Source organism: Hyperolius riggenbachi, chromosome 8 (assembly GCF_040937935.1).
Source record: "Hyperolius riggenbachi isolate aHypRig1 chromosome 8, aHypRig1.pri, whole genome shotgun sequence".
In the NCBI taxonomy this organism is placed as follows: domain Eukaryota; kingdom Metazoa; phylum Chordata; class Amphibia; order Anura; family Hyperoliidae; genus Hyperolius; species Hyperolius riggenbachi.
Window position 1 is genome coordinate 286,039,670 of NC_090653.1, and position 21,455 is coordinate 286,061,124.

Sequence of the window (21,455 nt, forward strand, 5' to 3'; positions counted from 1 at the left end):
TAAAAAAGCCAATCAAAATCACCTGTTGATTTTAAAGGGGAATATTAAAAATGCTACCATTCATTGCACTGTTAATGGCACAAGCCTCAAACCTGGTACAGTTAGTCATTGGGGTTCAAATTTAGAAAAGAGGACAGAGCCACAAACAGTTTCATTTCTTGGGAAAATACAAATTATTGATGCCAAGGACCCCAAAGCTCACAAACTTAGTCATTGAGTGACTGTATGTCCAGGTTACAAAAAGTAGGCGGAGCAAAAACCAAATTTCACTGGGAAAATGTAGACTGCGGGCCTTCTTACACTGTTAATGGCAGGGTTCCCAAACTTTGCCCAGATGGTCACTGGGTGACTGAGATTAATATTCAGGGGAGTGGGTGGAGCCTATAATAGCCAATCAAAATTCACCTGTTGATTTTCAAGGGGAATATTTAAATTGCTGCCATTTTTATACTGGTAATAGCAGATGCCTCAAACCTGCTACAGTTGGTCATTGGGTGACTGGGGTTCAAATGCTGGAGAGGGGAAGAGCCACAACAGCCAATCTGATTTGTTTAATTTCTATGGGAATATACAAATGATTGATGCTAAAGACACCAAAGCTCAAAAACTTGGTCATTGAGTGTTTGTGCGTTAGGGTTAGAAGAAGTGGGCGGAACCAACACAAGTCAAATACATACCCGGGCAACGTCGGGCAATCAGTGGGTGGAGACAAATACAAATTTCACTGGGAAGATGTAAACTGCAGCCATTCTTACACTGTTAATGGCAGGGTTCTTAAACGTTGCACAGTTGGTCACTGGGTGAATGGAGTTAATATTCAGAAAAGTGGGTGGAGCCTACAAAAGTGTATTAAGCTTCACCTATTGCTTTTCAAGGGAATATTTAATTGCTACCATTTTTGCACTGTTAATGGCACAAGCCTCAAACCTGGTACAGTTGGTCACTGGGTGACTGGGGTTCAAATTCAGAAAAGGGGGTGGAGCCACAAACAACCCATCAGATTTTTTCATTTCAATGCAAATTATTGATGCCAAAGACTACAAAGCTCACAAACTTGGTCATTGAGTAATTGTGTGTTAGGGTTAGAAAGAGTGGGTGGAGCCGACACCAGCCAAATACCTACCCGTGTAACGCCGGACAATCAGCTAGTTACCCATAAACCTTGTTCAGATTGTGCATGAAGAATGTGTAATAGAGGAAGAATCTCTTTATTCCCCTGCAGAGTACCTGCACATCACTCTTACATGTACCCACAGTTACATTTTTGTATCGACTCCACAGCCGTGGAGGCTACGACTATTTGACGGAAGCTATGACAAGTTGGTGGAGACTACGAAAAGTCGGTGGAGGCTATGAAATGTTGGTGGAGGCTATTAAATGTTGGTGGAGGCTACGACAATTTTGTAGAGACTATCAAAAGTTGGTGGAGACCATGCCATGTTGGTAGGTGCAACAACAAATTCGTGGAAGCTAGGACAAATTGGTGGAGGCGACAATTGCAAGTTGGTGAAGGTGACAACAAGTCAGTGGAGACTACTCCATGTTGGAAGAGACAACGACAAGTTGATGGAGGCTACGACAAGTTGATGGAAACTATGTAAGCTGAAGCTACTAGTGTATTGCTACCAACTAGTCACTGCAACTAAACCAGCCATGTGACATTACCCTTCCACAGGCTGGTGACTGTAGAATACCTCTGTGACCCTCAGCCACCAGCTCATGTCACCTCTCTGGATTTGGAGCCCAACAGCATCCAATCAAAAATCGGGATGGATCCTGAAATCGACAATAATGGAAACCTAGAATTATTGATACAGATCTATACAGCCGACCCTTCGAGAGATGTCCCTGGAGGGACAGTAGGATACAGAGGATCTGTCAAGAGATGTGAGAACATGGGGTCCCCCGGAGGGACAGAAGGATACGGTGAACCTGTGGAGAGACGTGAGATATGGGGGTCCTCCGGAGGGACTGAGGGATACGGCGGACCTGTGGAGAGACGTGAGATATAGGGGTCCCCCGGAGGAACAGAAGGATACGGCGGACCTGTTGAGAGACGTGGGATATGGAGGTCCCCCGGAGGGACAGAGGGATACGGTGGACCTGTTGAGAGACGTGGGATATGGGGTCCCCCGGAGGGACAGAAGGATACGGCGGACCTGTTGCGAGACGTGGGATATGGGGGTCCTCCGGAGGGACTGAGGGATACGGCGGACCTGTGGAGAGACGTGGGATATGGGGTCCTCCGGAGGGACTGAGGGATACGGCGGACCTGTGGAGAGACATGAGATATGGGGGTCCCTCAGATGGACAGAAGAATTTGCGTCCTTCAGTGAACTCACAGCCAAGAAGTTTACATCTCGGAAGACTATATAAAAAATAAAAAAATGTCATGGTGTCTGAATCCTCACCCTGTTGCCATTTTTTAGAGGTGACCTTACCTACATGGAATTAGGAAGCCAGACGGTGGATGAAATATTTCTGGCATCCTCTTTATCGGCGTCTGGTGATACAGAACGGGTTGTAAATACATCTTTACCTTCTGAGCCACAGAAGTGTGAGTTCTGCTCGCTCTGGGGGAAGATCTGCCTGTCACCAGCCACAAAGCCCCCCCCCCCCCCCCCCCCGAGCGACAGACGCAGCCACACTTATGTCTGAACACAGCCCCCCTTACCCCCCAGCAGACAGGGCTGCAGACACCCTCTCCCCCACCAGAAAGGGCTGCAGACCCCCTCCCCCCAGCACAAAGGGCAGCAGACCCCCTCTCCCCCCACCAGAAAGGGCTGCAGACCCCCTCTCCCCCACCAGAAAGGGCTGCAGACCCCCTCTCCCTCGCCATAAAGGGCTGCAGACCCCCTTTCCCCCCAGCAGACAGAACTGCAGCCCCCAGCAGACTCTCCCCAGCAGACAGGGATGCAGCCCCCCAGTAGACTCAGCTGCAGCCCCCCAGGAGACTCTCCCCAGCAGACAGGGCTGCAGCCACCCAGTAGACAGGGATGCAGCCCCCCAGCAGACTCTCCCCCCAGCTGACAGAGCTGCAGCCCCCCCAGGAGACTCTCCCCAGCAGACAGGGCTGCTGCCCCCCAGTAGACAGGGATGCAGCCCCCCAGCAGACTCTCCCCCAAGCTGACAGAGCTGCAGCCCCCAGGAGACTCTCCCCAGCAGACAGGGATGCAGCCCCCCAGCAGACAGGGATGCAGCCCCCCAGCAGACAGGGATGCAGCCCCCCAGCAGACTCTCCCCCAGCAGACAGGGCTGCAGCCCCCCCTGCAGACAGGGATGCAGCCCCCCAGCAGACTCTCCCCCCCCCCCCCCCCCCCCGCAGACAGAGCTTCAGCCCCCCAGCAGACTCTCCACCCAGCAGACAGAGCTGCAGCCCCCCAGCAGACAGGGATGCAGCCCCCCAGCAGACTCTCCCCCCAGCAGACAGGGAAGCAGCCCCCCAGCAGTCGGCCCAGCGCTCTCACCTGGAATAGAGTCTTCTAGCAGGTGGCTGGTGGGGTCCATTGCTTGCCAGGAAAGCCATGTATGGGTGCAGCTCCTGCAGAGGGGATTGGATAGACCATCCACGTATTGTGTGTCTGGGGAGACAGAGAAGAGCTCAGTGATCAGACAGACATCCCTGTTCCTATAACACTTGTGCTATGGCAGCTAGGAAGTGATGTATGTTACACATACAAAGTCGCACAGATCACTCCCCCTGTGTGTGATGTCATCCAGCGCTGTATTATCAGGGGGCAGTGAGGAGGGGGAGCTGTGAGATGTTTCCTTCTGCTGTGTGACCCGGCCCTCCCCTCTCCCACTGCTGCTCACAATGCAGCAGCCAGGCTGATAGCCACAGGCAGATCCTCTGCTGCTCACCCTGCTGCTCCTGCTGGAGGTGCCCTCTTCCCCTGGCAGAGCCTCTGCTGCTCACCCTGCTCCTGCTGGAGGTGCCCTCCTCCCCTGGCAGAGCCTCTGCTGCTCACCCTGCTGCTCCTGCTGGAGGTGCCCTCTTCCCCTGGCAGAGCCTCTGCTGCTCACCCTGCTGCTGCTGGAGGTGCCCTCTTCCCCTGGCAGAGCCTCTGCTGCTCACCCTGCTCCTGCTGGAGGTGCCCTCCTCCCCTGGCAGAGCCTGTGCTGCTCACCCTGCTGCTGCTGGAGGTGCCCTCTTCCCCTGGCAGAGCCTCTGCTGCTCACCCTGCTGCTCCTGCTGAAGGTGCCCTCTTCCCCTGGCAGAGCCTCTGCTGCTCACCCTGCTGCTGCTGGAGGTGCCCTCTTCCCCTGGCAGAGCCTGTGCTGCTCACCCTGCTCCTGCTGGAGGTGCCCTCTTCCCCTGGCAGAGCCTCTGCTGCTCACCCTGCTGCTGCTGGAGGTGCCCTCTTCCCCTGGCAGAGCCTGTGCTGCTCACCCTGCTCCTGCTGGAGGTGCCCTTTTCCTCTGGCAGAGCCTGTGCTGCTCACCCTGCTCCTGCTGGAGGTGCCCTCTTCCCCTGGCAGAGCCTCTGCTGCTCACCCTGCTCCTGCTGGAGGTGCCCTCCTCCCCTGGCAGAGCCTCTGCTGCTCACCCTGCTGCTGCTGGAGGTGCCCTCTTCCCCTGGCAGAGCCTCTGCTGCTCACCCTGCTCCTGCTGGAGGTGCCCTCTTCCCCTGGCAGAGCCTCTGCTGCTCACCCTGCTCCTGCCGGAGGTGCCCTCTTCCCCTGGCAGAGCCTCTGCTGCTCACCCTGCTGCTCCTGCTGGAAGTGCCCTCTTCCCCTGGCAGAGCCTCTGCTGCTCACCCTGCTCCTGCAGGAGGTGCCCTCTTCCCCTGGCAGAGCCTCTGCTGCTCACCCTGCTCCTGCTGGAGGTGCCCTCCTCCCCTGGCAGAGCCTCTGCTGCTCACCCTGCTGCTCCTGCTGGAGGTGCCCTCTTCCCCTGGCAGAGCCTCTGCTGCTCACCCTGCTGAAGGTGCCCTCCTCCCCTGGCAGAGCCTCTGCTGCTCACCCTGCTGCTCCTGCTGGAGGTGCCCTCTTCCCCTGGCAGATCCTCTGCTGCTCACCCTGCTCCTGCTGGAGGTGCCCTCTTCCCCTGGCAGAGCCTCTGCTGCTCACCCTGCTCCTGCTGGAGGTGTCCTCTTCCCCTGGCAGAGCCTCTGCTGCTCACCCTGCTCCTGCTGGAGGTGCCCTCTTCCCCTGGCAGATCCTCTGCTGCTCACCCTGCTCCTGCTGGAGGTGCCCTCTTCCCCTGGCAGAGCCTGTGCTGCTCCCCCTGCTCCTGCCGGAGGTGCCCTCTTCGCCTGGCAGAGCCTCTGCTGCTCACCCTGCTCCTGCTGGAGGTGCCCTCTTCCCCTGGCAGAGCCTCTGCTGCTCACCCTGCTCCTGCTGGAGGTGCCCTCTTCCCCTGGCAGATCCTCTGCTGCTCCCCCTGCTGCTGCTGGAGGTGCCCTCTTCCCCTGGCACAGCCTCTGCTGCTCACCCTGCTGGAGGTGCCCTCTTCCCCTGGCAGAGCCTCTGCTGCTCACCCTGCTGCTGCTGGAGGTGCCCTCCTCCCCTGTCAGAGCCTCTGCTGCTCACCCTGCTCCTGCTGGAGGTGCCCTCTTCCCCTGGCAGAGCCTCTGCTGCTCACCCTGCTCCTGCTGGAGGTGCCCTCTTCCCCTGGCAGAGCCTCTGCTGCTCACCCTGCTAGAGGTGCCCTCTTCCCCTGGCAGAGCCTCTGCTGCTCACCCTGCTGCTCCTGCTGGAGGTGCCCTCTTCCCCTGGCAGAGCCTCTGCTGCTCACCCTGCTGGAGGTGCCCTCTTCCACTGGCAGAGCCTGTGCTGCTCCCCCTGCTCCTGCCGGAGGTGCCCTCTTCGCCTGGCAGAGCCTCTGCTGCTCACCCTGCTCCTGCTGGAGGTGCCCTCTTCCCCTGGCAGAGCCTCTGCTGCTCACCCTGCTCCTGCTGGAGGTGCCCTCTTCCCCTGGCAGATCCTCTGCTGCTCCCCCTGCTGCTGCTGGAGGTGCCCTCTTCCCCTGGCACAGCCTCTGCTGCTCACCCTGCTGGAGGTGCCCTCTTCCCCTGGCAGAGCCTCTGCTGCTCACCCTGCTGCTGCTGGAGGTGCCCTCCTCCCCTGGCAGAGCCTCTGCTGCTCACCCTGCTCCTGCTGGAGGTGCCCTCTTCCCCTGGCAGAGCCTCTGCTGCTCACCCTGCTCCTGCTGGAGGTGCCCTCTTCCCCTGGCAGAGCCTCTGCTGCTCACCCTGCTAGAGGTGCCCTCTTCCCCTGGCAGAGCCTCTGCTGCTCACCCTGCTGCTCCTGCTGGAGGTGCCCTCTTCCCCTGGCAGAGCCTCTGCTGCTCACCCTGCTGGAGGTGCCCTCTTCCACTGGCAGAGCCTCTGCTGCTCACCCTGCTCCTGCTGGAGGTGCCCTCCTCCCCTGGCAGAGCCTCTGCTGCTCACCCTGCTCCTGCTGGAGGTGCCCTCCTCCCCTGGCAGAGCCTCTGCTGCTCACCCTGCTCCTGCTGGAGGTGCCCTCTTCCCCTGGCAGATCATCTGCTGCTCACCCTGCTCCTGCTGGAGGTGCCCTCTTCCCCTGGCAGAGCCTCTGCTGCTCACCCTGCTGGAGGTGCCCTCTTCCCCTGGCAGAGCCTCTGCTGCTCACCCTGCTGCTCCTGCTGAAGGTGCCATCCTCCCCTGGCAGAGCCTCTGCTGCTCCCCCTGCTGCTGCTGGAGGTGCCCTCTTCCCCTGGCAGAGCCTGTGCTGCTCACCCTGCTCCTGCTGGAGGTGCGCTCTTCCCCTGGCAGAGCCTCTGCTGCTCACCCTGCTCCTGCTGGAGGTGCCCTCTTCCCCTGGCAGAGCCTCTGCTGCTCACCCTGCTTCTGCTGGAGGTGCCCTCTTCCCCTGGCAGATCCTCTGCTGCTCACCCTGCTCCTGCTGGAGGTGCCCTCCTCCCCTGGCAGATCCTCTGCTGCTCACCCTGCTCCTGTAGGAGGTGCCCTCTTCCCCTGGCAGAGCCTCTGCTGCTCACCCTGCTCCTGCTGGAGGTGCCCTCTTCCCCTGGCAGATCCTCTGCTGCTCACCCTGCTCCTGCTGGAGGTGCCCTCTTCCCCTGGCAGAGCCTGTGCTGCTCCCCCTGCTCCTGCCGGAGGTGCCCTCTTCGCCTGGCAGAGCCTCTGCTGCTCACCCTGCTCCTGCTGGAGGTGCCCTCTTCCCCTGGCAGAGCCTCTGCTGCTCACCCTGCTCCTGCTGGAGGTGCCCTCTTCCCCTGGCAGATCCTCTGCTGCTCCCCCTGCTGCTGCTGGAGGTGCCCTCTTCCCCTGGCACAGCCTCTGCTGCTCACCCTGCTGGAGGTGCCCTCTTCCCCTGGCAGAGCCTCTGCTGCTCACCCTGCTGCTGCTGGAGGTGCCCTCCTCCCCTGTCAGAGCCTCTGCTGCTCACCCTGCTCCTGCTGGAGGTGCCCTCTTCCCCTGGCAGAGCCTCTGCTGCTCACCCTGCTCCTGCTGGAGGTGCCCTCTTCCCCTGGCAGAGCCTCTGCTGCTCACCCTGCTAGAGGTGCCCTCTTCCCCTGGCAGAGCCTCTGCTGCTCACCCTGCTGCTCCTGCTGGAGGTGCCCTCTTCCCCTGGCAGAGCCTCTGCTGCTCACCCTGCTGGAGGTGCCCTCTTCCACTGGCAGAGCCTGTGCTGCTCCCCCTGCTCCTGCCGGAGGTGCCCTCTTCGCCTGGCAGAGCCTCTGCTGCTCACCCTGCTCCTGCTGGAGGTGCCCTCTTCCCCTGGCAGAGCCTCTGCTGCTCACCCTGCTCCTGCTGGAGGTGCCCTCTTCCCCTGGCAGATCCTCTGCTGCTCCCCCTGCTGCTGCTGGAGGTGCCCTCTTCCCCTGGCACAGCCTCTGCTGCTCACCCTGCTGGAGGTGCCCTCTTCCCCTGGCAGAGCCTCTGCTGCTCACCCTGCTGCTGCTGGAGGTGCCCTCCTCCCCTGGCAGAGCCTCTGCTGCTCACCCTGCTCCTGCTGGAGGTGCCCTCTTCCCCTGGCAGAGCCTCTGCTGCTCACCCTGCTCCTGCTGGAGGTGCCCTCTTCCCCTGGCAGAGCCTCTGCTGCTCACCCTGCTAGAGGTGCCCTCTTCACAATGTCGAACACACTTTCCACACACTTATACAGGCCTATCCGTCTCCAGGCCTGGAAGCAGGTGCCGCTCTCCCGCAGGTACACCACTCCTGCACTCTTTGTACTATGCAAAAAACAGGAGACAGCACACCGTTTGCTTCTTCAAGTGATCTGTATTCAAGCCATACAGTTCAAGAGCACACAAGGACACGACATGTTTCGGGCGTAGCCCTTCCTCAGGAGGTGCGCTCTTCCCCTGGCAGAGCCTCTGCTGCTCACCCTGCTCCTGCTGGAGGTGCCCTCTTCCCCTGGCAGAGCCTCTGCTGCTCACCCTGCTTCTGCTGGAGGTGCCCTCTTCCCCTGGCAGAGCCTCTGCTGCTCACCCTGCTGCTGCTGGAGGTGCCCTCTTCCCTTGGCAGAGCCTCTGCTGCTCACCCTGCTCCTGCTGGAGGTGCCCTCTTCCCCTGGCAGAGCCTCTGCTGCTCACCCTGCTCCTGCTGGAGGTGCCCTCTTCCCCTGGCAGAGCCTCTGCTGCTCACCCTGCTCCTGCTGGAGGTGCCCTCCTCCCCTGGCAGAGCCTCTGCTGCTCACCCTGCTGCTCCTGCTGGAGGTGCCCTCTTCCCCTGGCAGAGCCTCTGCTGCTCACCCTGCTGAAGGTGCCCTCCTCCCCTGGCAGAGCCTCTGCTGCTCACCCTGCTGCTCCTGCTGGAGGTGCCCTCTTCCCCTGGCAGATCCTCTGCTGCTCACCCTGCTCCTGCTGGAGGTGCCCTCTTCCCCTGGCAGAGCCTCTGCTGCTCACCCTGCTCCTGCTGGAGGTGTCCTCTTCCCCTGGCAGAGCCTCTGCTGCTCACCCTGCTCCTGCTGGAGGTGCCCTCTTCCCCTGGCAGATCCTCTGCTGCTCACCCTGCTCCTGCTGGAGGTGCCCTCTTCCCCTGGCAGAGCCTGTGCTGCTCCCCCTGCTCCTGCCGGAGGTGCCCTCTTCGCCTGGCAGAGCCTCTGCTGCTCACCCTGCTCCTGCTGGAGGTGCCCTCTTCCCCTGGCAGAGCCTCTGCTGCTCACCCTGCTCCTGCTGGAGGTGCCCTCTTCCCCTGGCAGATCCTCTGCTGCTCCCCCTGCTGCTGCTGGAGGTGCCCTCTTCCCCTGGCACAGCCTCTGCTGCTCACCCTGCTGGAGGTGCCCTCTTCCCCTGGCAGAGCCTCTGCTGCTCACCCTGCTGCTGCTGGAGGTGCCCTCCTCCCCTGTCAGAGCCTCTGCTGCTCACCCTGCTCCTGCTGGAGGTGCCCTCTTCCCCTGGCAGAGCCTCTGCTGCTCACCCTGCTCCTGCTGGAGGTGCCCTCTTCCCCTGGCAGAGCCTCTGCTGCTCACCCTGCTAGAGGTGCCCTCTTCCCCTGGCAGAGCCTCTGCTGCTCACCCTGCTGCTCCTGCTGGAGGTGCCCTCTTCCCCTGGCAGAGCCTCTGCTGCTCACCCTGCTGGAGGTGCCCTCTTCCACTGGCAGAGCCTGTGCTGCTCCCCCTGCTCCTGCCGGAGGTGCCCTCTTCGCCTGGCAGAGCCTCTGCTGCTCACCCTGCTCCTGCTGGAGGTGCCCTCTTCCCCTGGCAGAGCCTCTGCTGCTCACCCTGCTCCTGCTGGAGGTGCCCTCTTCCCCTGGCAGATCCTCTGCTGCTCCCCCTGCTGCTGCTGGAGGTGCCCTCTTCCCCTGGCACAGCCTCTGCTGCTCACCCTGCTGGAGGTGCCCTCTTCCCCTGGCAGAGCCTCTGCTGCTCACCCTGCTGCTGCTGGAGGTGCCCTCCTCCCCTGGCAGAGCCTCTGCTGCTCACCCTGCTCCTGCTGGAGGTGCCCTCTTCCCCTGGCAGAGCCTCTGCTGCTCACCCTGCTCCTGCTGGAGGTGCCCTCTTCCCCTGGCAGAGCCTCTGCTGCTCACCCTGCTAGAGGTGCCCTCTTCCCCTGGCAGAGCCTCTGCTGCTCACCCTGCTGCTCCTGCTGGAGGTGCCCTCTTCCCCTGGCAGAGCCTCTGCTGCTCACCCTGCTGGAGGTGCCCTCCTCCCCTGGCAGAGCCTCTGCTGCTCACCCTGCTCCTGCTGGAGGTGCCCTCCTCCCCTGGCAGAGCCTCTGCTGCTCACCCTGCTCCTGCTGGAGGTGCCCTCCTCCCCTGGCAGAGCCTCTGCTGCTCACCCTGCTCCTGCTGGAGGTGCCCTCTTCCCCTGGCAGATCATCTGCTGCTCACCCTGCTCCTGCTGGAGGTGCCCTCTTCCCCTGGCAGAGCCTCTGCTGCTCACCCTGCTGGAGGTGCCCTCTTCCCCTGGCAGAGCCTCTGCTGCTCACCCTGCTGCTCCTGCTGAAGGTGCCATCCTCCCCTGGCAGAGCCTCTGCTGCTCCCCCTGCTGCTGCTGGAGGTGCCCTCTTCCCCTGGCAGAGCCTGTGCTGCTCACCCTGCTCCTGCTGGAGGTGCGCTCTTCCCCTGGCAGAGCCTCTGCTGCTCACCCTGCTCCTGCTGGAGGTGCCCTCTTCCCCTGGCAGAGCCTCTGCTGCTCACCCTGCTTCTGCTGGAGGTGCCCTCTTCCCCTGGCAGATCCTCTGCTGCTCACCCTGCTCCTGCTGGAGGTGCCCTCCTCCCCTGGCAGATCCTCTGCTGCTCACCCTGCTCCTGCAGGAGGTGCCCTCTTCCCCTGGCAGAGCCTCTGCTGCTCACCCTGCTCCTGCTGGAGGTGCCCTCTTCCCCTGGCAGAGCCTCTTCTGCTCACACTGCTCCTGCTGGAGGTGCCCTCTTCCCCTGGCAGAGCCTGTGCTGCTCACCCTGCTCCTGCTGGAGGTGTGCTCTTCCCCTGGCAGAGCCTCTGCTGCTCACCCTGCTCCTGCTGGAGGTGCCCTCTTCCCCTGGCAGAGCCTCTGCTGCTCACCCTGCTTCTGCTGGAGGTGCCCTCTTCCCCTGGCAGATCCTCTGCTGCTCACCCTGCTCCTGCTGGAGGTGCCCTCTTCCCCTGGCAGAGCCTCTGCTGCTCACCCTGCTCCTGCAGGAGGTACCCTCTTCCCCTGGCAGAGCCTCTGCTGCTCACCCTGCTCCTGCTGGAGGTGCCCTCTTCCCCTGGCAGAGCCTCTGCTGCTCACCCTGCTGCTGCTGGAGGTGCTCTCCTCCCCTGGCAGAGCCTCTGCTGCTCACCCTGCTCCTGCTGGAGGTGCCCTCTTCCCCTGGAAGATCCTCTGCTGCTCACCCTGCTCCTGCTGGAGGTGCCCTCTTCCCCTGGCAGAGCCTGTGCTGCTCACCCTGCTCCTGCTGGAGGTGCCCTCTTCCCCTGGCAGAGCCTCTGCTGCTCACCCTGCTGGAGGTGCCCTCTTCCCCTGGCAGAGCCTCTGCTGCTCACCCTGCTGCTCCTGCTGGAGGTGCGCTCTTCCCCTGGCAGAGCCTCTGCTGCTCACCCTGCTGCTCCTGCTGGAGGTGCCCTCTTCCCCTGGCAGAGCCTCTGCTGCTCACCCTGCTTCTGCTGGAGGTGCCCTCTTCCCCTGGCAGAGCCTCTGCTGCTCACCCTGCTGCTCCTGCTGGAGGTGCGCTCTTCCCCTCGCAGAGCCTCTGCTGCTCACCCTGCTGCTCCTGCTGGAGGTGCGCTCTTCCCCTGGCAGAGCCTCTGCTGCTCACCCTGCTCCTGCAGGAGGTGCCCTCCTCCCCTGGCAGATCCTCTGCTGCTCACCCTGCTCCTGCTGGAGGTGCCCTCTTCCCCTGGCAGAGCCTCTGCTGCTCACCCTGCTGGAGGTGCCCTCTTCCCCTGGCAGAGCCTCTGCTGCTCACCCTGCTGCTGCTGGAGGTGCCCTCTTCCCCTGACAGAGCCTCTGCTGCTCACCCTGCTGCTGCTGGAGGTGCCCTCTTCCCCTGGCAGAGCCTCTGCTGCTCACACTGCTCCTGCTGGAGGTGCCCTCTTCCCCTGGCAGAGCCTCTGCCTCTCACCCTGCTGCTGCTGGAGGTGCCCTCTTCCCCTGGCAGAGCCTCTGCTGCTCACCCTGCTCCTGCTGGAGGTGCCCTCTTCCCCTGGCAGAGCCTCTGCTGCTCACCCTGCTGCTCCTGCTGGAGGTGTCCTCTTCCCCTGGCAGAGCCTCTGCTGCTCACCCTGCTGGAGGTGCTCTCTTCCCCTGGCAGAGCCTCTGCTGCTCACCCTGCTGCTCCTGCTGGAGGTGCCCTCTTCCCCTGGCAGAGCCTCTGCTGCTCACCCTGCTGCTCCTGCTGGAGGTGCCCTCTTCCCCTGGCAGAGCCTCTGCTGCCCACCCTGCTCCTGCTGGAGGTGCCCTCTTCCCCTGGCAGAGCCTCTGCTGCTCACCCTGCTGCTCCTGCTGGAGGTGCCCTCTTCCCCTGGCAGATCCTCTGCTGCTCACCCTGCTCCTGCTGGAGGTGCCCTCTTCCCCTGGCAGAGCCTCTGCTGCTCACCCTGCTGGAGGTGCCCTCTTCCCCTGGCAGAGCCTCTGCTGCTCACCCTGCTGCTGGAGGTGCCCTCTTCCCCTGGCAGAGCCTCTGCTGCTCACCCTGCTGCTGCTGGAGGTGCCCTCTTCCCCTGGCAGAGCCTCTGCTGCTCACCCTGCTGGAGGTGCCCTCCTCCGCTGGCAGAGCCTCTGCTGCTCACCCTGCTCCTGCTGGAGGTGCCCTCTTCCCCTGGCAGAGCCTCTGCTGCTCACCCTGCTGCTGCTGGAGGTGCCCTCTTCCCTTGGCAGAGCCTCTGCTGCTCACCCTGCTCCTGCTGGAGGTGCCCTCTTCCCCTGGCAGAGCCTCTGCTGCTCACCCTGCTCCTGCTGGAGGTGCGCTCTTCCCCTGGCAGAGCCTCTGCTGCTCACTCTGCTCCTGCTGGAGGTGCCCTCTTCCCCTGGCAGAGCCTCTGCTGCTCACCCTGCTGCTGCTGGAGGTGCCCTCTTCCCCTGGCAGAGCCTCTGCTGCTCACACTGCTTCTGCTGGAGGTGCCCTCTTTTCCTGGCAGATCCTCTGCTGCTCACCCTGCTCCTGCTGGAGGTGCCCTCCTCCCCTGGCAGAGCCTCTGCTGCTCACCCTGCTGCTCCTGCTGGAGGTGCGCTCTTCCCCTGGCAGAGCCTCTGCTGCTCACCCTGCCGCTCCTGCTGGAGGTGCCCTCTTCCCCTGGCAGAGCATCTGCTGCTCACCCTGCCGCTCCTGCTGGAGGTGCCCTCTTCCCCTGGCAGAGCCTCTGCTGCTCACCCTGCTGGAGGTGCCCTCTTCCCCTGGCAGAGCCTCTGCTGCTCACCCTGCTCCTGCTGGAAGTGCCCTCTTCCCCTGGCAGAGCCTCTGCTGCTCACCCTGCTCCTGCTGGAGGTGCCCTCTTCCCCTGGCAGAGCCTCTGCTGCTCACCCTGCTGCTGCTGGAGGTGCCCTCTTCCCTTTGCAGAGCCTCTGCTGCTCACCCTGCTCCTGCTGGAGGTGCCCTCTTCCCCTGGCAGAGCCTCTGCTGCTCACCCTGCTCCTGCTGGAGGTGCCCTCTTCCCCTGGCAGAGCCTCTGCTGCTCACCCTGCTCCTGCTGGAGGTGCCCTCTTCCCCTGGCAGAGCCTCTGCTGCTCACCCTGCTGCTGCTGGAGGTGCCCTCTTCCCTTGGCAGAGCCTCTGCTGCTCACCCTGCTCCTGCTGGAGGTGCCCTCTTCCCCTGGCAGAGCCTCTGCTGCTCACCCTGCTCCTGCTGGAGGTGCCCTCTTCCCCTGACAGAGCCTCTGCTGCTCACCCTGCTCCTGCTGGAGGTGCCCTCTTCCCCTGGCAGAGCCTCTGCTGCTCACCCTGCTCCTGCTGGAGGTGCCCTCTTCCCCTGGCAGAGCCTCTGCTGCTCACCCTGCTCCTGCTGGAGGTGCCCTCTTCCCCTGGCAGAGCCTCTGCTGCTCACCCTGCTGCTGCTGGAGATACCCTCTTCCCCTGGCACAGGTGGGGGGGGGGCCTCTTCTCCTGCTGGAGGTGGCCAGATGCCCCCTTCTGTTCTTGGGGGGTTCCCGGTACACCAGCAATGAGCTCTGAATCTAATCTGACCTCTGCAGGAAGCCAACTGTCAACACTGTGCCATGCAAACTGTCAAGCAATTGTTTCAAGGACTTCCTTGTCCCCAGGAGGTGTCAACATAGCTGAGAAGTGCTGGCTGCTTGCAAGACAGAGGAAGCTAATTACATGCCTAAGACTGGAAAGACACAACCTAGGCCCCATGTCTTCTGCAGGACTACAAAAACCAGCAGGCTTCAATGCCATCAGAGTGTAAGCTCCTGTGGTGCAGAGACTGATGGATCAGTGATCTCTGTACAGCGCTGTGGAATATGTCAGAGCTATATAAATGTATAATAATAATAGTGTGACTGTGGTGAGGACATTAGAGTGTAAGCTCCTCTGGGGCAGAGACTGATGGGAATGGATCAGTGATCTCTGTACAGCGCTGTGGAATATGTCAGAGCTATATAAATGTATAATAATAATAGTGTGACTGTGGTGAGGACATTAGAGTGTAAGCTCCTCTGGTGCAGAGACTGATGGGAATGGATCAGTGATCTCTGTACAGCGCTGTGGAATATGTCAGAGCTATATAAATGTATAATAATAATAGTGTGACTGTGGTGAGGACATTAGAGTGTAAGCTCCTCTGGTGCAGAGACTGATGGAGATGGATCAGGGATCTCTGTACAGAGCTGTGGAATATGTCAGAGCTATATAAATGTATAATAATAATAGTGTGACTGTGGTGAGGACATTAGAGTGTAAGCTCCTCTGGTGCAGAGACTGATGGGAATGGATCAGGATCTCTGTACAGCGCTATGGAATATGTCAGAGCTATATAAATGTATAATAATAATAATGTGTGGCTGTGGTGAGGACATTAGAGTGTAAGCTCCTCTGGTGCAGAGACTGATGGGAATGGATCAGTGATCTCTGTACAGCGCTGTGGAATATGTCAGAGCTATAAAAATGTATAATAATAGTGTGTGACTGTGGTGAGGACATTAGAGTGTAAGCTCCTCTGGTGCAGAGGCTGATGGGAATGGATCAGTGATCTCTGTACAGCGCTGTGGTATATGTCAGAGCTATATAAATGTATAATAATAATAATAGTGTGTGACTGTGGTGAGGACATTAGAGTGTAAGCTCATCTGGTGCAGAGACTGATGGGAATGGATCAGTGATCTCTGTACAGCGCTGTGGAATATGTCAGAGCTATATAAATGTATAATAATAATAATAGTGTGTGACTGTGGTGAGGACATTAGAGTGTAAGCTCCTCTGGTGCAGAGACTGATGGGAATGGATCAGAGATCTCTCTACAGTGCTGTGGAATACAGTGGTGTGAAAAACTATTTGCCCCCTTCCTGATTTCTTATTCTTTTGCATGTTTGTCACACTTAAATGTTTCTGCTCATCAAAAACCGTAAACCATTAGTTAAAGATAACATAATTGAACACAAAATGCAGTTTTAAATGATGGTTTTTATTATTTAGTGAGAAAAAAAAACTAAAAACGTACATGGCCCTGTGTGAAAAAGAAAATGCCCCCTGAACCTAATAACTGGTTGGGCCACCCTTAGCTGCAATAACTGCAATCAAGCGTTTGCGATAACTTGCAACAAGTCTTTTACAGCGCTCTGGAGGAATTTTGGCCCACTCATCTTTGCAGAATTGTTGTATTTCAGCTTTATTTGAGGGTTTTCTAGCATGAACTGCCTTTTTAAGGTCATGCCACAACATCTCAATAGGATTCAGGTCAGGGCTTTGACTAGGCCACTCCAAAGTCTTCATTTTGTTTTTCTTCAGCTATTCAGAGGTGGATTTGCTGGTGTCTTTTGGGCCATTGTCCTGCTGCAGCGCCCAAGATCGCTTCAGCTTGAGTTGACGAACAGATGGCCAGACATTCACCTTCAGGATTTTTTGGTAGACAGTAGAATTCATGGTTCCATCTATCACAGCAAGCCTTCCAGGTCCTGAAGCAGCAAAACAACCCCAGACCATCACACTACCACCACCATATTTTACTGTTGGTATGATGTTCTTTTGCTGAAATGCTGTGTTACTTCTACGACAGATTTAACAGGACACGCACCTTCCAAAAAGTTAAACTTTTGTCTCGGCGGTCCACAAGGTATTTTCCCACAAGTCTTGGCAATCATTGAGATGGTTTTTTTAGCAAAATTGAGACGAGCCTTAATGTTCTTTTTGCTTAAAAGTGGTTTGTGCCTTGTATATCTGCCATGCAGCCCGTTTTTGCCCAGTCTCTTTCTTATGGTGAAGTTGTGAACACTGACCTTAATTGAGGCAAGTGAGGCCTGCAGTTCTTTAGATGTTGTCCTGGGGTCTTTTGTGGCCTCTCGGATGAGTTTTCTCTGCGCTCTTGGGGTAATTTTGGTCGGCCAGCCACTCCTGGGAAGCTTCATCACTGTTCCATGTTTTTGCCATTTGTGGATAATGGCTCTCACTGTGGTTCGCTGGAGTCCCAAAGCTTTAGAAATGGCTTTATAACCTTTACCAGACTGATAGATCTCAATTACAGTATTTTTGTTCTCATTTGTTCCTGAATTTCTTTGGATCTTGGCATGATGTCTAGCTTTTGAGGTACTTTTGGTCTACTTCTCTGTGTCAGATAGCTCCTATTTAAGTGATTTCTTGATAGAAACAGGTGTGGTAGTAATCAGGCCTGGGGGTGACTACAGAAATTGAACTCAGGTGTGATAAACCACAGTTAAGTTATTTTTTAACAAGGGGGGCAATCACTTTTTCACACAGGGCAATGTAGGTTTTAAAGGTTTTTTTCCTCACTAAATAATACAAACCATCATTTAAAACTGCATTTTGTGTTCAATTATGTTATCTTTGACTAATAGTTAACGGTTTTCGATGAGCAGAAACATTTAAGTGTGACAAACATGCAAAAGAATAAGAAATCAGTAAGGGGGCAAATAGTTTCTCACACCACTGTATGTCAGAGCTATATAAATGTATAATAATAATAGTGTGTGACTGTGGTGAGGACATTAGAGTGTAAGCTCCTGTGGTGCAGAGACTGATGGGAATGGATCAGGATCTCTGTACAGCGCTGTGGAATATGTCAGAGCTATATAAATGTATAATAATAATAATAGTGTGTGACTGTGGTGAGGACATTAGAGTGTAAGCTCCTGTGGTGCAGAGACTGATGGGAATGGATCAGTGATCTCTGTACAGCGCTGTGGTATATGTCAGAGCTATATAAATGTATAATAGTGTGTGACTGTGGTGAGGACATTAGAGTGTGAGCTCCTCTGGAGCAGAGACTGATGGGAATGGATTAGTGATCTCTGTACAGCCCTGTGGAATATGTCAGAGCTATATAAGTGTATAATAATAATAGTGTGTGACTGTGGTGAGGACATTAGAGTGTAAGCTCCTGTGGTGCAGAGACTGATGGGAATAGATCAGTGATCTCTGTACAGCGCTGTGGAATATGTCAGAGCTATATAAATGTATAATAATAATAGTGTGTGACTGCGATGAAGGCATTAGAGTGTAAGCTCCTCTGGAGCAGAGACTGATGGGAATGGATTAGTGATCTCTGTACAGCCCTGTGGAATATGTCAGAGCTATATAAGTGTATAATAATAATAGTGTGTGACTGCGATGAAGGCATTAGAGTGTAAGCTCCTCTGGTGCAGAGACTGATGGGAATGGATCAGTGATCTCTGTACAGCGCTGTGGAATAAACAGATTTTTTTCTTGATTGGAAAACCCTTTATATGCATAACCAATGTAAAATGGTGTTCTAAAAAACACAACAGCGAAATCCAAGTGGATGCCAGATTTTTTTCTACTTCATTTTTGAGCGACTTGTAATATAATTTTTGGAGTGTTGGTGAACGATTTACATTTAGCATTGTGCTGTGAATGGACACCTTGAGATGGCAGCCTCCTCACTGTGTGACATAAGTGACATTGGAGTTACGCACACGTGTGAATAGTTTTCACATAAAGCCCTCATTGTCCCGGATTTTCGGGGCAGCCTGTTTCTAATGCAAGGCGTTGCCGGTTCTCCGATCCCCTGACGATTGTGGAATCCGGTTACCTGCAGCGGACTGGAATGCTGCAGATTCCGGATTTAGGATTTCTGTCTGCGGAATTAGGAAACGGTTTTGGTCTGGCAGAGATCTGCACAGATTCTTCTATCAGGTGGGAAGGAGAAGATTGGGGCTGAATCTGGCTGCGTCTCGTTACTGCGACCGATAGTTCTGCTCTCGATGGTGGAGGAAACTGTCTGACTGAAGCAGGGAATTTGGGCTATCGGCTGGTAATTTAGGCAGCGCATAGGCAGAATGTTAAATTGCAGCTATTGTACCGGAGCACGGAGACCGTGTAGCCAAACTCCACATAGTGGTGAAGATGGCAGCAGTGGTACACGAAGATTGGCCATATCGGGCATATCCTAGTCTGATCCGCGGGGTCAAATGTAGCCAGCCGAACCTTCACTGGTGGCCTTTTAAGTGAACTGAGCAGCATTTTTAGCCCCCAGGGCATCTCAATAGCCATTAAAAATGCATGCTAACAATGTGGCTCATTGCTACATTTAAATTTTAGCTAGAAGCTTTTATTGCCCTACTTCTGCTGCCAGAAGAAAGAGTAGGCAGATAAGGACTGCTGGAATAAGCAGTAGCAATGAGCAAACAAAAGCTTTCATCAGCAGGGGCTGGGGAGATAGGACACTGTGCTTCAAACAGTTTAGAGAAGTCACATTTGATAAACTACTTTACACCTTCCCCTGGATAAATAGGGACAGAGGAAAGGGAGGGGGCAGTTCCTACAGCTATTAGAAACCAGGACAAACTGCAGAAAAAAGTTGCTTGGATACCTTTAAAGTGCTCTACAGTTGTTTTTTCCATGCGGCCCGCAGGCCGTAGCTGAGGTGCTGTATGCAGGGACCACCTTGTGTCGCCGCTCTGCCTTCCCCTTCTTTGCTTGGCTTTAGGTTATCAGCCACCACTGTAGCAGTTACCAGTGGACAGTTTTCTGTTACTGACATCACACGTAAAGTGGGCAGAGATCTCACCACAACAGGGGCACAGACAGCAGTAAAAGCCAGATAATGGTTGTCACCTCACCCTATTTTATCTAAACCTGAAATATAGGTCTGGGCTGAAAATCTGCTTTAGTTGTAGAATCCTAAAATAAATGACTGCGACTACCAAGAAAATTCTTCTCTTCTCTTCTTGACTCCTCCCACTAGAAGTTGCTTAATTGTCCCGCCTTCCTTCTCCATAGCAACAAGTGCATCGCTCTGCTATAATATTTATCTTTCTAATTCCTGCTCAGTGAGAAAATGTAACTAAAGCCTCATACACCTTTTCAGGTACTGTCATCCCAAAATGATATTTAGTCATCGTTTTGGGTGACAGTTTAGGAATGATTGCTGTACAGACACTGCTGGGCTCCTGGCTGAATAGGCTCTTTTGTTCTATGGAGAGGGGAGGGGGGAGGAAAAGTGAGAGGGATCCTGTTGTGGCGACTAGCATAACAATAGTGTTCTTCATCAGGGATCTAACAACGCTGCGCACTAATTATGTCATCAGTGACATCACGCCTGTAGACACACAATCATTTCAAATGACAAAAATCTAGAGAATATGCATAACTTACATCCAGGTGACTTCATAGCCCCCAATTTGTTTCCCCTCTCCCTGCCACCCCTAAATAAAATAATCATCCCCCCTCCCAAATCACCCCATACTCACTAACAAGGTCCTCGGCTATGTAGGGCGACACCACCAGCCAAAGAGGAGACCACACTGTTCCCTCCAACATCAGCTTCCTGTCTCCAGACAACACCAAAGTCACGCCTCTCTACAGCCACGCTTCTCTGCAGCAACAACTCTACAGCCACGCCTCTCCACAGCAACAACTCTACAGTCATGCCTCTCTACAGCAACAACTATACAGCCACGCCTCTCTACAACAACAACTCCACAGCCACGCCTCCCTACAGCAACAACTCTACAGCCACGCCTCTCTACAGCAACAATTCTACAGCCACGCCTCCCTACGGCAACAACTCTGCAGCCACGCCTCTCTACAGCAACAACTCTACAGCCACTCCTCTCTGCAGCAACAACTCTACAGCTACGCCTCTCTACGGCAACAACTCTACAGCCTCGCCTCTCTGCAGCATCAACTCTACAGCCACGCCTCTCTGCGGCAACAACTCTACAGCCACACCTCTCTGCAGCAACAACTCTACAGCTACGCCTCTCTACGGCAACAGCTCTACAGCCTCGCCTCTCTACAGCAACAACTCTACAGCCACTCCTCTCTGCAGCAACAACTCTACAGCTACGCCTCTCTACGGCAACAACTCTACAGCCACGCCTCTCTGCGGCAACAGCTCTACAGCCACGCCTCTCTGTTGCAACAACTCTACAGCCTCGCCTCTCTACAGCAACAACTCTACAGCCACTCCTCTCTGCAGCAACAACTCTACAGCTACGCCTCTCTACGGCAACAACTCTACAGCCTCGCCTCTCTGCAGCATCAACTCTACAGCCATGCCTCTCTATGGCAACAACTCTACAGCCTCGCCTTTCTGCAGCATCGACTCTACAGCCACGCCTCTCTACGGCAACAACTCTACAGCTACACCTCTCTACGGCAACAACTCTACAGCCTCGCCTCTCTACAGCAACAACTCTACAGCCACGCCTCTCTACTGCAACAACTCTACAGCTACGCCTCTCTACGGCAACAACTCTACAGCCTCGCCTCTCTACAGCAACAACTCTACAGCCACTCCTCTCTGCAGCAACAACTCTACAGCTACGCCTCTCTACGGCAACAACTCTACAGCTACGCCTCTCTGCAGCAACAACTCTACAGCCACGCCTCTCTACAGCAACAATTCTACAGCCACACCTCTCTGCAGCAACAACTCTGCAGCCACGCCTCTCTGCGGCAACAACTCTACAGCCACGCCTCTCTACTGCAACAACTCTACAGCTACGCCTCTCTACGGCAACAACTCTACAGCCTCGCCTCTCTACAGCAACAACTCTACAGCCACTCCTCTCTGCAGCAACAACTCTACAGCTACGCCTCTCTACGGCAACAACTCTACAGCCACGCCTCTCTGCAGCAACAACTCTACAGCCACGCCTCTCTACAGCAACAATTCTACAGCCACGCCTCCCTACGGCAACAACTCTGCAGCCACGCCTTTCTGCGGGAACAACTCTACAGCCACGCCTCTCTACGGCAACAACTCTACAGCCACACCTCTCTGCAGCAACAACTCTACAGCCACGCCTCTCTATGGCAACAACTCTACAGTCACGCCTCTCTGCAGCAACAACTCTACAGCCACTCCTCTCTGCAGCAACAACTCTACAGCCACGCCTCTCTATGGCAACAACTCTACAGCCACGCCTCTCTGCAGCAACAACTCTACAGCCACACCTCTCTGCAGCAACAA

At 56.7% G+C, this 21,455-nt stretch overlaps 1 protein-coding gene across 4 annotated transcripts in view; it reads right to left on the reverse strand.

Annotated features, from left to right (window-relative positions):
* GPSM1 (G protein signaling modulator 1) overlaps nt 1–19,908 on the reverse strand; it is a 324,213-nt gene extending 304,305 nt beyond the window's left edge. The window contains exons 1-2 of one of the 4 annotated variants that reach the window (XM_068249096.1): nt 19,729–19,908; nt 3,468–3,581 (exon numbers count right to left, since the gene is read on the reverse strand). In XM_068249096.1, the coding sequence (XP_068105197.1) occupies nt 3,468–3,526 (59 nt within the window). In that variant the 5' untranslated portion in view covers nt 3,527–3,581; nt 19,729–19,908. Of the gene's footprint in view, nt 1–3,467; nt 3,645–19,728 lie in introns of those variants that run through there. The other 3 variants (XM_068249099.1, XM_068249094.1, XM_068249097.1) reach the window with 3 other exon arrangements.
* Between the last annotated feature and the right edge of the window lie 1,547 nt (nt 19,909–21,455).